The sequence below is a fragment of the Jaculus jaculus genome, chromosome 3, assembly GCF_020740685.1.
Source record: "Jaculus jaculus isolate mJacJac1 chromosome 3, mJacJac1.mat.Y.cur, whole genome shotgun sequence".
Lineage (NCBI taxonomy): Eukaryota > Metazoa > Chordata > Mammalia > Rodentia > Dipodidae > Jaculus > Jaculus jaculus.
The window spans coordinates 169,340,094-169,358,687 of record NC_059104.1 but is presented as its reverse complement, the minus strand read 5'-3'; the positions used below and the strand labels follow the sequence as shown (position 1 = coordinate 169,358,687).

The following is an 18,594-nucleotide window of genomic DNA, read 5'->3' as shown; positions in this document are numbered from 1 at the left end:
TGGTTTCAATTCCCCAGTACCCACAAACAGTCAGATGCACAAGGTAGCACATGCATCTGGTGTTCATGTGCAGTGGCTCGAGGCCCTAGTGCGACCATTCTCTTTCTTTCTCTCTGCATGCAAATAAATTTAAATTTTTTTGTTTTGCTTTGTTTTGTTTTTTCAAGGTAGGGTCTCACACTAGCCCAGGCTGACCTGGAATTTACTATGTAGTCTCAGGTTGGTCTTGAACTCATGGCAATCCCTCTACCTCTGCCTCCCGAGTTCTGGGATTAAAGGTGTGCTCTACCATGCCTGGCTTAAATTAATTTTCTAAAAAATATTTTATTTATCTTTAAAGAAAGAGAGAAAGAGGCATATGGGGAGGAGGGAGTGAGGGGAGGAGAGAAGGAGGGGGAGAATGGGCACTCCAAGGCCTCTAGCCTCTGCAAAATAACTCCATATGCATGTGCCTCTTGTGCATCTGTCTTATGTGGGTACTAAAGAATCAAACCTGGGTCCTTGGGCTTTGCAGGCAAACATTTTAACCATTAAGCCATCTATCCAGCCCAATAAATAAAATATTTTTTTGCAAAGGGCTGGAGAGATGGGTTAGCAGTTAAGGCACTTGTCTATGAAGCCGAAGGACCCAGGTTCAATTCTCCAGGTCCCCTGTAAGCCAGATGCACATGGTGGTGCATACTTGTTTGGGACAGCAGCGGGGGGGATATATAGAGAGAGAATGGGCATACCAGGGCCCTATGCCACTGCAAATGGACTCCAGATGCATGTGCCACCTTGTGCATCTGGCTTATGTGGGCACTGGGGAATTGAACTCAGGTCATTAGGCTTTGCAGGCTAGTGCCTTAACTGCTGATCCATCTCTCCAGCCCTAAATTTTTTCCTCAATATTTAATTTATTTGATAGTGAGGGAGAGAAGGAGAAAGAGAGAGACAGAGAAAATAGGCATGCCAGGGCCTCTGGCTATTGCAAATGAACTCCACATACATGTGCCACCTTGTGCATCTGGCTTATGTGGGCATTGAAAAAGTGAACCTGTGTCTTAGGCTTTGCAGGCAAGCACCTGAACTATTACTAAGCCATCTCTCCAATGCCTAAAAGTTGTTTTGTGGTAGGATCTCACTCTAGACCAGGCTGACCTGGAATTCACTATGTAGTTTTATGGTAATCTCAAACTCACTGTGATCTTTTTTTTTTTTAATTTTTTACTTATTTATTTGAGAGCTACAGACACAGAGAGAAAGACAGATAGAGGGAGAGAGAGAGAATGGGCACGCCAGGGTTTCCAGCCTCTGCAAATGAACTCCAGACGCGTGCGCCCCCTTGTGCATCTGGCTAACGTGGGACCTGGGGAATCGAGCCTCAAACCGGGGTCCTTAGGCTTCACAGGCAAGCGCTTAACTGCTAAGCCATCTCTCCAGCCCTCACTGCGATCTTTCTACCTATGCCTCCCAAATGCTGGGATTAAGGTGTGTATTGCCACACTTGGCCTACATTTTTTTTTTGTGTGTATGTGTACGGTATGTTGTGCGTATTTGTAGTGCATGTGTGCAGATGTGTGCAGGTGGAGCTGTAGGGTGCCCTACTTTATCACGCATCCACATATCTCCTCTACACTAGTCTTTGTCTTTGTACCCAGAGCTGCTGCTTCTACACGGCTCGGCTCTGCTCCCCATAGGACTGGAGTTATCGTTGGCCAGGCTTTGCCCAGCTGTTCTAGGCAATTGAACTCCAATAAATTCAGGCCTTTGCAGGCACTCATTCTTGCACAGCAAATGCTCTGAATTACTAAACCATCTCCTCAGCTCTGACAACAAATGTTTTGAAAGAAAAGAAGCTGGGCGTGGTGGCTCACACCTTTAATCCCAGCATTTGGGAGGCTGAAGTAGGAGGATCGCTGTGAGTTTGAGGCCCGTTTGAGCCTACATAGTGAATTTCAGGTAGCCTAAACTACAGTGAGACCCTATCTTGAAAAAAGAAAAAGAATACAATCAATTCTTGTCTATATAGTAGACTAGCTGTGAAGGTGATAGCAGCTTACCCCACTGAGCCTCAAGACAAACAGGCCCAGTCTGGCCACTATGTCCCACCTTGCTCCCACAGTGTAGCTTGCACTAGACTAGGGTAGTGTTCTCATATAAGGGACAATTTTATTCCCCAGGGGCCATTTAGCCATACTCGGAGACATTTTAGGTTGTCACAATGATGCTTTGCTACTGGCATCTAATAGAGGCCAAGGTTATTGCTAAACATTCTTCAATACACAGGGAAGCCCCCACAACAAAGAATTTACCTGAACCAATGTCAACAGTGCTAAGGTGAAGATCTGAGCTAGGGGAAGAGCAGTTTCCAGTCAGACACACACAGACCTTTAAAATGTACCCTCTATCCTTTCCTCTAAAACGCAGTTAACAGTCTTTCATAAATCAAACTTCCTGGCTAAGTGCTTTGTCTCCTAAAGGTTGAGGTGTGATCAAAGATGACAATCTTTCTGGAATGAAGAAGGCCACTGGGGGGGGCGGTGCATGAGTAGGAGAACTTCTTTAAAAAGTGTTTATATTATAAATGCTAGTTCTAAAAAGTTATTTTCTTCATAAGACACAAATCAGTCCCAACCAAGGGAGAAAAAGGAGAGGAGAAGACAGGCTGTATTTACTGAAAGCTGCAGAGGATGCTTGGTAAGTTCGGTTCTCGGTTCCGGTGTCCACTGGGAGGTGGAAGGTGCCTTCAGTGCCACAGGAAGATGAGTTCTGTGGCCAGGCCTGTTTCATCAGCAGAGTGGCTTAAGGGAAGACACAAGAATGACATTAGGTAGAAATAAGAAGTGAGCACTACCAGTTACAGACACAAAAGCAAGGGTCTTGTGCTAGACAGAAGCATATAACCCAAGGAGCTGGTTCAGACGCACGGGATGATTCAGCCATTCTGAGATGTAGTAGTGGGTTGGAAGGAGCTTCCAAATGACTTAAGACAAAGGAGTCTGCACTTAAATACAGAGAGAGCCAGGGTTTTCTACCTAAAACTAATACCTCAAAAATGCCCAAGGACATCACACTTCCACCCACCCTTATGGCCTAAGACTCTCATTTATTTCTCTCCCACCTTCTCATTGACATGATGCAACTTGGGAGTCTTTGACGGTGTTCTGGGCCAGATCAAAAACACCTTCTGATCTTAAATTTTATCTGGAGGTGTATTTAATAAGTTGCAAGTAGCTTTCAGAAAGAAAATAACAATTACCACCTTACATGAACATTACTGCAGTATCACCTCCTTAATGGCATTGAGCTGTGGCCATTGAAGCTTAAAAGCAAAGGCACTGTGGCTGCATTCATAGTTATCTACTTGGGCACTGTTTGCAGCTGTGGACATGCCAGATAGACATACTTCTTGTATTTGCCTAAATATCTCCTGCTGAGGTGGTACTCGATGCCCCACCTGCTATGTATCCTCATGAGGTAGTGATCCTCTGGACCACGATCTGTAAATTTGGGCAAAACAGAGACAAGGCCCATGCTAATCTATAGAGGCTTCCTAGGCTGACTCAAAGTTCAGCTTGAGAAATTTGAAAGGTGATTATTGCATATGTTCTACAAGTGGGGAATGACTCAAAAAACTTACCGTCATGGTATCCTGAGGGGAAGGAGAAAGGAAATAGGGGGAAATACCTTTTACTATACTTTCAAAAACCAAAGGAGACACATTCATGACCCAAATTTCTACTTACAGTAAGAAGATTTTAGCAATGTGTTTTCTATTCTAATAAGGTCTGGGGAGTCACAGACATCGAATGTTGTAATGTACATCAGGATGTGAGGCCGTTCCGATAGTATTTATATAAGCTTGGAACATTTTAGCAAGGGTCTAAGGAAAGACAGGGTAGCATGGAAAGAATGTCTATAGACTACTTCTTCCAGACTTATCTACCTCCAGAGAGATTCCATATCCCTCTGCCTGCCTAAATAACCATGACCATAGAAATATTAGGGCTAAGGTGGCCATGGGCTCTGCTGTTTCTGCTGAATGGAGGTCAGAAATGTAGCTCTATAGGCTGACTCTGTGCTTGCATTAATGGCCCACAGTATGTACAGCAGATGCTGAGGAATGAGAAGGAAATCACGGGCAGGAAAGTGACACTAAAAGGAGAATTCTAGCAAGAAAAATGAAGGCTGAATAGAGCTCTAGGTAGAGCCCAGGGCCTATGCTAAATAGACAGACACAGCTCTACAGGCCCTGCAGAAGGCAGGAAGCTGTTTTAAATCATCTTGGATTTCTTTCTTCAAGGAATGAGGTGCAATGTGCAGGGGATTAATAAAAGATCCAATTCATGTTCAAAAATCTTACCATGATGTCTCCAAATTTAGAACCTGACACTCCATGTGGCTGGAAAGCCATGGCCATACCAAATGATTACCTAAAAAGTTTAACCATGTAGCTAGCAGCAAGATGTCATATAGACAAGTCCATGTGCAAAAGACCTCAGTAGGACTCTACCACAGAGCAGGAGGCCTCAATTTGGCTGTAAGAATTTGAAGAATTTTGAGGGTCTAATTTATTTCTCCCTCCAAGTGGGAATTCTTTACCATAATTTTCACTATAAGCCAGAAGTCTGACATTGGATTGAAGGATTGTGTGACAACGAAATCAAAAGTAGCCAGAGTACAGAGGCCTAACTGCACTCAGCACTGAGGGGAGCGCCACGGTGGACAGGAGCACACGTGGGTCACAGTCACTGCACACAAGGTACTTACGGTCTAGCTGGGGATGCAACACAGCCACACGCCAACCAGGGAGTGAACAAGACAGCATGTTACACAGTAAAATAACGTTGCAGATTATCCGGGAATGAAGAAAGTGTGATTGTGCCTTTGATTGTCTTTCTTATATGATCACACAGGCTATTTACATTTTCTGAATAAAGGGTGGCTTTTTTTTTTTTTTCATTTTACTTATAAAGAAAGCAAACAACATTTTTTTTTTCAAGGTAGGGTTTCACTCTAGCTCAGGCTGACCTGGAATTCACTATGTACTCTCAGGGTAGCCTTGAACCCATAGTGATCCTGCTACCTCTGCCTCCCAAGTTCTGGGATTAAAGGTGCGTACCACCACACCCGGCTCACACAGCATTTTCTATGTTATCTCTGTATAGTTCAATATTTAATAACTTAAATAATTGGATAGATGTGAAACCTAAAAACAAAAATCAAATTTTAACTGTCAACTGGGCTTCTTCATTAGTACCATATATCATGTGGTCCTGCTTTTCCATGTAACCCATTCTGGTGGTGGTAGGAATTCAGAGCTCAGTTGCCAGATGAAGCCATCCCTACTGAAGCTTTTAGAAGCATGCTGATGGAAAAGATCGCCTTGACAGGCACCCTACTTACTCTTGTGTGCCAAAAAGGAATCACTTCTTGGAGATGTTTTATACTTTGAACTGAGTAGTAATAAATAGGTGCATCACTGGCAAAAACATAATTAAGCTGTATATTTAAGACCAATGTACTTTCTATGTGTTATCCTTCAAGTAAAAAGGACAGAAAGAACTCAGCAGTGAAGGGCCACAGGCCTAGTCATAGCAAGCTGCCCACAGCAGCTGCTGGGTTGTTCACTTCCTGGATATAAGACCCTCGCATCCTCTGACACTGAACAATCTGTTAAGCACACTTACAAAGAAGGAAGGCAGCAAGGGACCATGATTCTGAATAATGTGCTTAGTCAGGAAATTTGAGCTCTAGTCTGGGCTTTGACACACATTAGCTGATAGACCTTGGGCAAGTCACTTAATCTTCTCAGCTCCAGTTTTGCTATACTGTAAAACAGCATTAAAAACCGTTTCCCAAGTGCATCACAGTACTGATCTCAGGGTCATCCAGTCTTATGATTTCTAGTTCTGGTAGCTATATACTTCCATCACTGAAGTGGACAATTCCAATTCTTTGACCTCAACTACGTCTTCAATTTATTTTTTTTTTGTTGTTTCTTTTCTTCAAGGGAGGGTCTTACTTTGGCCCAGGTTGACCTGGAATTCACTATGTAGTCTCAGGGTGGCCTTGAACTCACGGTGATCCTCCTACCTCTGCCTCCCAAATGCTGGGACTTCAATTTTTTAAAATTATTTATTTATTTATTTGAGAGCGACAGACACAGAGAGAAAGACAGAGAGAGGGAGAGAGAGAGAGAATGGGCGTGCCAGGGCTTCCAGCCTCTGCAAACGAACTCCAGACGCGTGCACCCCTTGTGCATCTGGCTAACGTGGGACCTGGGTAACCGAGCCTCGAACCGGGGTCCTTAGGCTTCACAGGCAAGCGCTTAACCGCTAAGCCATCTCTCCAGCCTGGGACTTCAATTATTTTTATTATTTATTATTTATCACTTGAGAAAGAGAGAGAGAGAGAGAGAAAGAGAAGGGGGGGAGAGTGAGAGAGAGAGAAAGAGAAGATGGGCACACGTGGGCTTTCAGCCTCTGTGAGTGAATTCCAGACGTGTGCGTCCTCTTGTGTGCATGTACGGTACTGGGCTGCACTGTGTGCATCACTGTGTGTCTGGATATGCGTGGGACTTGGAGATCTGAACATAAGTTCTTAGGCTTCACAGGCAAGAGCCATAACTGCTAAGCCATCTCTCCAGCCCTCAATCTTTTGTTTGTTTTTCAAGGTAGAATCTCATTCTAGCCTAGGCTGACCTGGAACTCACTCTGTAGTTCCTGGCTGGCCTCAAACTCACAGTAATTCTCTTACCTCCTACTAGAGCACTGGGATTAATGGTATGTGCTACCGTGTCTCCAAGCTATAGCTGCACTAAACTAAGACCTAAACCTAACTGTAAAACTCTTTTGAGAACATACCATGTTTCTCTGCTATTTATTGGCTGCAGTTTGAACTTGTTAGTATTCAAGGTCCTAATGCCCTCTCTAGACTCTCCATCATCCTTAATCTTCAATTACACTACTGTTTACAAACTGTTTATCATTCCCAGATGGTGCCAAGAAACTACTCCTCCATGGTTTGCTCACACTGCTAGCTCTCTGGCACACCACTCCACATTTCTTCTGATGTACATATACTAATCCCTCAACCATAAACAGAAGACATGCATCTACTGTGAAGTCTCTCCTTCCCTCGTCCCATGTAGCTGACTACCACAGTGATTCTTACAAGCTTCTATGTCTCCCCAGTAAACTGTGTCCTACTAGAGACCAAGGACCTCATCTTATGGATCTTTGTCTCTTCAAAGCAACTTAGGGTCTTGAACAGAATGCTGTGTGAAGTGAAGCCTCCACCTATGTATGTGCACATCTCATGGACACACGTGCAGAGGCCAGAGAATTTTGGGTGTCCTCCTCTATCACTCTTCCAGTTATTTTATTTGAAATTCTTTTTTTAATGTTATTTCATTTGAGAAAGTCTCTCACTGACCATGGAGCTGCCCCACCCTCTTTTCAAGGTAGAGTTTGTTTCTAGTCCAGGCTGACCTGGAACTCATTATGTAGTCACAGGCTGGCCTTGAACTCACAGTCATCTTTGTATCTCTGCCTCCCAAGTGCTGGGATTAAATGCATGTGCTACTATGCCCAGCACTGAGATGCTTTTTTTCCTCCTCAGTAGAATGGCTGACCACTGAACCCCAGTGATTTTCTGGTCTCTACTCACCCCTTCAATGGGACTGGAGTTACAGGTGTACATGGCTAATCCCAGCTTTTTTTTTTTTTTTTCTTTTTCTTTTTTTGGTTTTCCAAGGTAGGGTCTCACTCTAGCTCAGGCTGACCTGGAATTCACTATGTAGTCTCAGGGTGGCCTCGAACTCAGTGATCTTCCTACCTCTGCCTCCCGAGGACCGGGATTAAAGGCGTGCGCCACCACACCTGGCTATACTCCCAGCTTTTTATATGGGTGCTGGGATCAAACTCAGATGGCCTCAGGCCCTCATGCTTGTGTGACAAATGCTGTTACCACGGAGTCAACTCCTTAAACCCCCATCCATACTTCTTTTTTTAAAAGATTTATTTTTAGTTATTTATGAGAGAGAGGGAGAGGGAGAGAAAGAGAGAGAATGAAAAATGTATATGCTAGAGCCTTTAGCCACTGCAAACGAACTCCAGATACATGCGTCACATTGTGCATCTGGCTTACGTGGGACCTGGAGAATCGAACCTGGATCCTTAGGCTTCGTAGGCAAGTGCCTTAACTGCTAAGCCATCTCTCCAGGGCCCCCATCCATACTTCTTATGCATCATAACTTTAGATGTTATAACTGTAAGAGTGAACAAGCACAGGATCACTAACTTTTTTTTTTTCAAGGTAGGGTCTCACTCTAGTCCAGACTGAGCTGGAATTCACTATGTATTCTCAGGGTGGCCTCAAACTCACAGTGATCACTAACTTTTTGTAGTCCTCTATCTGAGTTCATGTATTCTGTAGTAAACAAAGAAATGACTTATACACGGTAAGTAAAGCAGGTCTATCATCAGCAATATGAATTAACAAAATTAAAATTTATAATAAAATTATAACAGGATGGTATATTAGAATTTAAAAGTACCTCATAGATCATGTGGAATAAAACACTTTATTTCTAGCTTGGAGAGATAAGTAAATTGCCCAAGATAAAGCAGACTATAGCCATGACAAGAAGAAATTTTACAGCTCATCTTCTGAAAGATGTGCCACATGCAGACTCATTTACCAACATCTCAATGATCAAAGTATGCAAAGATCTTTCAAAAACATTGTCCTAAGCAGCCCAGGTGAGGACAGTAAAGGTGGCAAGTCTCTTTCATGGTCCCTTCCTGTCTATGACAAAAAGGACCTAGTCAAGTTACTCTGCTGGGACCCTCACAGGTGCCCATAAGTTCCTGTGGTGCCTTGGGCTAGGAGTTCACACTGCCCTGAGAACTCAGCTCTGATCCTACACACATTAGCACACTTGGCCCCTACCTTTCACCATTCATAAAAAGGCTCTGAAAATAAGCCCAGAGCTCAAGATCTGGGCAAAAGAACAGACTGTATCTAAAGTGAACCATGTTTTCAAACATGTCAGACTGCTAATTGAGATAGAAAATCTGATTCTAGGGCCAACTAATTGAGGCACCCCTTCTCAAAGGCTTCCATAAAGGCAACAGAGGAGCCACACATAGGCCCTGAATTTTTTTTTTTTTTTTTGGCTTGAATTTGTCAGCCAGGTTAGAGAGAGACGCCTTTTAGTGCCATGATCCTTTACTGCTGCCTTATGGGAATGATTTGTGTGTCTCCAACCCGTGATTTAGCACCATCAGACATGTTCCTGCATGCTTTAGGAACTGCTGCTGAGCCACCTGGGGGAGCCCAAGCCTAGGAGATGGGTTTGGGAAGGGAAGGATAGGGAATCTATTATTATTACAATAGAACACATTCATAGGTCATAATACAGATGAGGAAAAATAGCTCTCCTACCATAAGCTGAATGCAGGAACTGAAACTCTGTTGGATAGAAATGTTAGTTGAAATTACCACTAAGAATTTGTGCAAAGTTGTACATATTGCAGTTATATAACAGACTTTGTCACAAGACAGAAGTTTCCCCCAAGCTATACAAGAAATAGTGAATATAGAGTGGGAAATTCCTCTCCCTTGGGGAAGGGGACATACTTGCCACCCAGGCAAGTACATCCATTGCAGAAGGGGACCTCCCTGGATACCACAGGGTCTTCCAGACAGCTGATCCAGAAACTACCTAGAGTAAACAAACCCAAGTCCCTGATCTTTGCTTGTCTACAATAAGAACACATTTCAATTCTCCCAAGAATTGCTGAGGGATTTCACAACCGAAAGAAGGTTTATATATTAGGAAAAAGTAAAGGCTCAGGGACAGCTATGGCCATCATAGATCTTTCAAAGAGCTGTTTGTAAACCCTAGAGAGCTATGCCCAACACTGAGGAACTTTATTTTTCTATCTCTGAAGCCTCTTGGATCAAAAAGCAAGCACTGGCAGTGGGGTGAGATGAGTGAGTTGGAATCCTAGCTCTGTTTTTGGGGTTTTTTGCTTGTTTGTTTGGTTTTACGAGGTAGGGTCTCACTCTAGCCCAGGCTGACCTGGAATTCACTATGTAGTTTCAGGGTGGCCACAAACTCACGGCGATCCTCCTTCCTCTGTCTCCTAAGTGCTGGGATTAAACACGTGAACCACCATGCCTGGCTGGTTTGTTCTTATTTATTTATTTAAAATTTTTATTAGCATTTTCCATGATTATAAAAAAATCCCATGTTAATTCCCCCCCACACTTTCCCCTTTGAAATTCCATTCTCCATCATATTACCTCCCCATCACAATCATTGTACTTACATATATACAATATCAACCTATTAAGTACCCTCCTCCCTTCCTTTCTCTTCCCTTTGTTCTTTTTTAATCTAACTTTGAAGCTTACTCAACCTTCTCAGAGCCAAACTGGAAGCAAGAAACTCTTAAGTCACAAGAAAAAGGTGAAAATGAGTATCTGTAACTTGCTTATACAATGCCTGAACATAATGGTGCTCAGTAAACACCAACTCTTTTCCTCTATTTTTCCCCAGGTTTGTCATATGCAAAATGGGAATGGGATAATATATTTATTTATACATTATAGGGCATTATGAAATCAAGTGACACAATAGATAAGAATGCTTTGTATACAGATTCTTGTGAGAATATATGTTTTTATTTATCCTTTTCATTTCCAAGTTGAATTATCATTAATATGACAAATGCTTTATTCTATAGCTTCTGAAAATCAAGCCCTGCCTGGCTCTTGCCTCCTGTGAGGCTAAATAACTCTTAAATATGATCCTGAAATCATTAAGAGCTTAGAAAAAAGCTCCAAATACCCACAAAGCTTTCAGAACCAATGATTAAGTGAAATGTTCCTCTGCATCCTGGACAGATGACATCTTAGGGTGCATAGAGCTGCTAAAAATGGCTCACTAAAACAACCTTTTGGTCTCCTTAAAGGAACTAAAGGAAATTTAAACCTGTGAGAGAGCCTGACTCCTTACAGGCACCTCTCTGCAGCATAAATGGCTGGTTCTGTCTGGCAAGAAGCTGGGAGTTACCTACACTGTTCTTTTTGACCTTGAGTCAGCTCCTCTATGGCAGGAGCTTCCCCATTGTAGTCAAACCTGTGAAGTAGAAATCAGCATCACACAGCATAAAACTGGTCCAGGTAGGGGTGTGTGTGTATAACTATGTGATCCAAGGTCATACAAAATTAAAAGTAAAGCTAGGTCTTCTAGTCTAGTCTGGGGATTTCTCTGTCCCTCCCCGCTTTTCTGCATTTTTCTTTTTTGAGGGGACAGGGTTTCATGTGGCCCAGAATAGCCTCAAGCTTGCCATGTAGCTGAGGAAGGCCTAGAACTCCTGCCTCTATCTCCCAAGTGCTGGGATTGCAGGCATGTGCCATCCAGCCTGGTCAGTCTGGCTTTGTAACACAAGGTACCAGTACTGCATTCTACTATTAATTTTGTGGGTTTCTGAGCAAATGGTTTAGCTTACTTTAGTCATAGCTTAGAAGTCTATTAAATTTAGAAATAATAGAACACTGGGGCTGGAGATATAGCTCAGCAGTTAAGGCACTTGCTGGCAAAGCCAAAGGACCCAGGTTCAATTTCCTAGTACCCATGTCAAGCCAGATGCACAAGGTGGCACATGCATCTAGAGCTTGTTTGTGGTAACTGGAGGCCCTGGGACAGCCATTCAGTCTTTATATCTATCTACTTTTCCCTCTCTCTCTCTCAAATAAATAAAAAAATATATAACACTGGAGAAAATCAAGTTTAGGTAAGGGCTCTTGCTTGTTTTAAAATTAAAACTTACTAGTCCACTCACACTTTCCAGTCTCTCCACACTTGCTCAGTTTCAGGCTCTTCCCTTCTGCATTGTTTCTACTCTACCCTGACTGCATGGCTGCCCACTGCCTCAAGGACAAGAGGGTGGTTAGAGTTCTGGTTTTTCGGCAGAATGCCAGAGGGTAACTCTTTGAACTAGCTGCCTAACTTCTCTAGGTTTCTATTTTCTCATTTGGAAATGGGGAGTGTAGAGTACTGACCTCAAACGTTTGTTGTAATGTAGAGCAAGTAAATACCCACAAAGAGTTTAAAATAGTTGTGGGCACACAGGAAATATTCAGTTGATAATTGTCACTTAGCCCTAGTCTTGCCAATCCCTTATCAAGTTGATTCTTAAACAATCCTAAGTATTACCTTGTAACCTTGCTGTAGGTCAGACAGAAAGAGCTGCCCTCCAGCGTGAGGCACTCTACCTGCCCCTGCCACTCAACTTTACGAAACAAGGAAGAGAGTGAACTCTGGGTTCCTCACTTCCATCACAGCTGCTGAGAGGTCTGGCTCTATGAGGCACGGCATCTGATTCACCCCCTTCCCTCCGCTGCTCCTTCCCACCAGAGTTACGGTCAGCCCCTCCCCAGCTCTCCTTCAACTGCATACTCTCCTGTACATCTTGCACCATTGCTTTTCTTTCCCTGCCAGCCAAGCTTCTTGTAAGTGTATATCCTATACATGCTAAGTCACTTCTGTCTGTTTTCTCACCTCAACACCCCACTGCCAATGAGGACAACGGTGGCCTCCTGATGATGAAGACAACTCCTTCTTACTCACGATCTAACCTGAACATCAGCCACAACTCATCTCCCCTTGTTCTACATTAATTTACAAAACCCACTTACAGATCTCAAAGACTTAGATTTAAGTCACTTATTATTATGGTATTTGATAATCAAAGTCTTCTTCGTGTTTAAGACAGAACCTATCAATTTGACTAAATATCTTATCAGAATTTCTGTAGCTTTGTTGCCTGCTATTATAGGCATTCTAGAAATGTTACACATCTATATTTTAAAATATTCATTTATTTGTATGTGGGTAGGAGTGTCCAACATCTCTTGCCTCCACAAATGAACGCAGACACTTGCATCACTTTTTATGTTTGGCTTTACATGGGTACTGGGAAATTGAAACCAGATTGATAGGCTTTGTAAGTAAGTGCCTTTAACCAGTGAGCCATCTCTCTAGCCCTGGAAATACTATGTATTATTCACTAAAAATAAACAGAAAAATTGCTGCTGAGATATCATTATTAATGATTTTTAAATTGGTGCTGTGAGATTATTATTATTAATTTTATTTTTTCTTTTGAGGTAGGGTTTCTCTCTAGCCTAGGCTGATCTGGAATTCACTATGCAGTCTCAGGGTAGTCTCAAATTCATAGCGATCCTCCTACCTCTGCCTCACAAGTGCTGGGATTAAAAGTTTTTGCTACCACACCCGGTTAATTTTTAGCCCCATGTATCACTGCTCCCCTTACAAATTTTTTTTTTTTTTTTTTTTTTTTTTTTGGTTTTTCAAGGTAGGGTCGTACTCTAGTTCCAGGCTGACCTGGAATTCACTATGTAGTCTCAGGCTTGCCTTGAACTCACAGGAATTCTCCTACCTCAGCCTCCAAGTGCTGGGATTAAAGGCATGTGCCAACATGCCTGACCCTTCTTACAAACTCATTGAGGGCAAAAGTGGCAGCTTCCTCAAGTGTGAACAGCCTACAGTGCCTTCCAGAGTAAGGCTTATAAAACAGGGCCAAAATAAATGCCACTGTGGTTTTTCAAGGTAGGGTCTCGCTCTAGCCCAGGTTGGCCTGGAATTCACTATGCAGTCTTGGGCTGGCTTTGAACTCACATTGATACTCCTAACTCTGCCTCCTGAGTGCTGGGTTAAAGGTGTAAGTCACCACACCTGATATCATTGAGATAAATATGAAACATATGGAAGACTGGGAAAGCACACTTCTAGATAAGGGTGTTTTAGGAAGGCTCTCAGCTACTGATTCATTTAATCCACTAATGGATCCAGAATTGAAACAGATTAGCAGGGCAGTGGAGCTTCCTGTGTGATTGATGGAAGCAGGTCAAAGTGTGCCCCTTAGGCTACAACTTGCCCTGGCTTCTTACTGCCATTCTCTGCTTCCTGCCAGCTATGCCCTGAACAGTCCCCTCTGTCACACATTCAGAGCACCGTGATGTAGTGCCCAAGCACATGTAGCCAAACCACCTACAACCTCTGAAGTGGTAAGCTAAGAGGAATCTTTCTTCTCTTGTTTTCTCAGGTGTTTTGGTCATAGCTACACATAACTATGTAAAGACACATATCCATGTATGTAAACACTTTAGTGGGTATCATCACTTATTTGCACAAATAGATTTTTTTTTTTTGAGAAAGGTCTCATTAACCCAGGCTGGCTTTGGTACATGTAGCCAAGGCTGTCCCTGAACTGATCTTCCTGTTTCTACTTCCAAAGAACTGTGATTACAGGTGTTGACCACCATGCCTGGCTAAAATAGTTCCTGTTTGCAAAAAGTAAAATAAAATACAATAAAGGAGAGATGGCTTAAGGCACTCGCCTGTGAAGCCTAAGGCCCCAAGTACCCACATAAACCAGATGCACAATGTGGCACACATGTCTGGTTCATTTGCAGTGACTAGAGGCCCTTGTGCGCCTATTCTCTCTCTATCTGCCTCTTTCTCTCACTCTCTCTCACACTCAAGTAAGTAAATATTTTTTTCTTTTGGATTTTCGAGGTAGGGTCTCACTCTAGCCCAGGCTGACCTTGGATTCACTATGGAGTCTCAGGGTGGCCTTGAAGTCACAGCGATCCTCCTATCTCTGTCTCCTGAGTGCTGGGATTAAAGGTGTGTGCCACCACACCCAGCTAATAAATAAAATATTTTTAAGAATAAAAAATGAGGTCTGGAGAGATGGTTTAGTGGTTAAGGTGTTTGCCTGCCAAGCCAAAGGACCTCAGTTTAATTCCCCAGGACCCACATAAGCCAAATGCACAAGGTGGCACATGCATGTGGAGCTTGTTTGCAGTGGCTGGAGGCCCTGGCGTGCCCATTCTCTCTCTCTCTCTCTCTCTCAAATAAATAAATAAATTAATTAAAAATTAAAAATTAAATGCAACAAGATAAAATCCCCAAGACAAAACAAAAAGCAAAAATGGCGTGTATGTGTAATACAATGACACAACCCCAGGGCTTGAATGTAGGTCTACAGACACAGCCCAGGTTTTTTTTCTGCTTTAAACATCTCAGAAAGCTGGCTGTGGTGGCACATGTCTTTAATCCCAGAATTTGGGAGGCAAAGGTAGGAGGATGGCTGTAAATCTGAGGCCAACCTGGGACTACAGAATGAGTTTCAGGTCAACCTCAGCTAGAGTGAAACCCTGCCTTGAAAACAAAACAAAAAAGTCTCAGGAGGAAATGACAGTAGAATGAATATAAGATTATCACAAAACATGTGACAGGACATCTGTCAAAGGTTCTAATTCTATAGCTGTTGCCAACTCACTTGATAATGTGGGACTAAACCAAATTTAAACACAAAAGAAGAGGTTGAATTAGAGAATCTCTGAGGTCTTTTCAAGTTTTCTAAATCCATAATAAATACTCAACAGTGGGGAATTACGTGACATTTAAGGTCTTTCCAAATTTTGCCTTTGTTGTTCAGATTCAACCAACCCCTTCACGATGTGTTTCAACCATTTCTACTAGTCCTAGATTCAACAGTCAGGTTCCACACCTCCCTCAGTCCTTTACCATGACCTGCTTCCCAGAAGCTGAGGTCTCCTCCTCCTCTGTGTGCTCACAGGAACATTCCTACTTGGCCCTCCAGTTCTATTGCTGGATTCTCAGAAACTTCCTCTCTACTCTCACCTTCAGGAAAACTGTTTATCCCTTTTCTCTTCTAGTATGCATTCCTTTTATAGTACTGATTATATTATACTGCAATTCATTTAATTACATAGTTGTAAAACGAACTATAAGCTACTTCAGGTAAAGATGACAACTTTTAATTTTTCTCCTTTTTTGTATTTTTCTAAATTTTACTTTTTCTGTCCCAGGGATACAGGGCATTTAATAAATACTAAATAAATACTCAGTGAGCTAATGAAGATGAGTTTACACAAAATCACCTACAATCCTGAGGTAGGTGATTACATGTGAATTTCAGAGAGGTGAGATGATTTGCCCAAGGTTTTATGACTAGTGAAATGGGTAATCAAGGGTTCAAAGCTATGACTTCCCAACCAGAGCCATAAGTTCAAGGCCACCTTGAAACTACATAATGAATTCCAGGTCAGCCTGGGCTAGACCCTACCTCGACACCCCCCCCCCCAATGATTTTATACACACACACACACACACACACACACACACACACACACACACGGCACCTAGCCCAAAACTGAATAAATCCAATGCTATCTTTCTTTTTTTGGTTCATTTTTATTTATTTGAGAAATTAAAGAGAGGGGAAAAAATGAGACTGAATGGATGCCAGGGACTCTTGCCACTGCAAATGAACTCCAGAGGCATGCATCACTCTGTGTGCTTGGCTTTAAGTGGCTACTAGGAAATTGAACGAGGGTCAGCAGGCTTTGCAAACAAGTGCCTTTAACCACTGAGCAATCTCCCCAGCCCTGTTTTTGGTTTCTCTTTGTTGTTGTTGTTATTGTGTGTGTGTGTGTATGTTTGGTTATTCAAGATTTCACTCTAGCCCAGGCTAGGGTTAAAGGCATGCACCATTATGCCTGGACTGTTTTATTTATTTATTTTTTTGGTGGGGGGAGGTTCCAAGGTAGGGTTTCACTCTTGCCCAGACTGACCTGAAATTCACTATGTAGTCTCATGATGGTCTTGAACTCACAGAGATCCTGATCCTCCTACCTCTGTCTCCAGAGTGCTAGGATTAAAGGAGTGCGCCACCACGCTCAGCACTGTTTTGTTTCTCTAGCCCAGGCTGACCTGGAACTCACTCTGTAGTCCCAGGCTGGCCTCCAACTTAGGCTGGTCCTCCCATCTCAGCCTCCCGAGTACTAGGACTAAAAGTACACACTGCATCTGGCTGTTTTGGTTCCTTTGGAGACAAGGTCTTACTATGAGCCCAAGCTGGCTTGAAACTTGTGATTTGCCTGCCTAAGCCTTCCAAATGGAGGTACTGAAAGTATATGCTACCTCTCCCAGTATCTTTTCAATAATTTCAAACTCATTTGAATCCTCTATTCAAAAGCATTGTGCCTTTATTATTTTTGAAAAACAAATATCTCACCTTAGCCTGAAAATCAGCTCATTACTTTGATGACTAACCTCTCACTGTCTTCCAAGTTTGCACCCCAGGAGTTGTATGTTTCTGAATGGCAGCCTCAGGGAAAACTGAGCAAAGAATGGGATTTGGACTGCTGCTTGGGAGAACTGAAATGGTTCTGCGAGGGTGCATGCCACACACATGCCAGCACAGCAGAGAAGGACGGGCCAGCCTGGACTTCCACCCCACCCCCAACCCGAGGCTGAGCTACCCCAGTTCCCAGGGGACTTCCTGGAGAATCACACCTGGACAGGCTGGCCCTGGGCCATGAAGATGGGGAAGGGCCAGAAGGTGAGGTTCCTTTTCCAAATAGAGCAGTACGCCCCTCCCTTCAGCGCTGCTACCCCACTCTGCTTACCTGGAGCATAACTGGGGCTATTGGTTGGGTACAGGCTAGGATTGTAGGCAGGGGCTGCTGCCGGGTAGGCTGTGGGGTAACCTAGAAAGAGACAAGAAAAGCCCCACTTAGTTAGCTTTCAAGGGGAAAAAAAAAAAAAGGAAGAAGAAGAAGGTAGCAGACTTCAGAGGAAACGATCTAAGTCACAGACTTGGCTTTTAGTCTCTTCACAGACTATTTCTGACTGTATACACAAACAGCTTTCAAGAGAAAAGTCACCAAATACTACAACCCTAATATATTCAGAACTTTTGACTATTTTTAAAAAGCAATATACTACATGCCTGTATCTTCACTGCAAAAAAAAAAAATAAGTAGAAACAGTATAGACATTTATACTGTGTGGTGGTTTGAATCATAAGTTCCCTCATAAACTCATGTGTTTTAAATGCTTGGTCTCCAGCTGATGGCAATTTGGGAGGTGGAGCCTTGCTGGAGGAGGTGTGTTATTGGGAGCGGGATTTAGGGTGTTATATTCAACTCCTCCTTGCCAAAGTTTGGCTCGTTCTCCTGCTGCTGTTTCCACTTGTTATGGAAAGGTGACACCCAGCCTCTGCTCCACCATCTTTCTTCTGCCATCATGAAGCTTCCCCTTGAGACTGTAAGCCAAAATAAGTCCTTTCCTTCCATGATCTGCTTTTGGTCAGGTGGTTTCTCCCAACAATACAAAAGCAACTACAACAGAAAATTGTTACCAGGAGTGAGTTGCTGCTGCTAGAAACAACCATAAGGGCTGGAGAGATAGCTTAGTGGTTAAGGTGTTTGCCTGCATAGCCAAAAGATCCCAGTTTGACTCTCTAGGACCCACATAAGCCAGATGCACAAGGGGTGGGCGCATGCATCTGGAGTTTGTTTGCAGTGGCTGGAGGCCCTGGCATGCCCATTCCCCACTCCCCCCCCCGCCCACTTTCTCTCTCTCAAATAAAGAAAGAAATAAAAATATTTTTTTAAAAAGAAACATAACCATAAGATCTTGTGAAATTGATTTGTAGGAGGAATATGGAAAGATTTAAAGCCTTGGGCTAAGGAATG

General features: G+C 43.0%; 1 protein-coding gene across 3 annotated transcripts in view; it reads right to left on the bottom strand.

Moving 5' to 3' along the window:
• Positions 1–18,594, bottom strand: part of Fam168a (family with sequence similarity 168 member A) — a 178,674-nt gene that overhangs the window by 16,291 nt on the left and 143,789 nt on the right. Inside the window, exons 3-6 of one of the 3 annotated variants that reach the window (XM_045145031.1) lie at positions 17,524–17,604; positions 9,433–9,459; positions 3,623–3,634; positions 2,658–2,783 (exon numbers count right to left, since the gene is read on the bottom strand). In XM_045145031.1, coding sequence (XP_045000966.1) covers positions 2,658–2,783; positions 3,623–3,634; positions 9,433–9,459; positions 17,524–17,604 — 246 coding nt within the window. The remainder of the gene's footprint in view (positions 1–2,657; positions 2,784–3,622; positions 3,635–9,432; positions 9,460–17,523; positions 17,605–18,594) is intronic. The other 2 variants (XM_045145032.1, XM_045145033.1) reach the window with 2 other exon arrangements.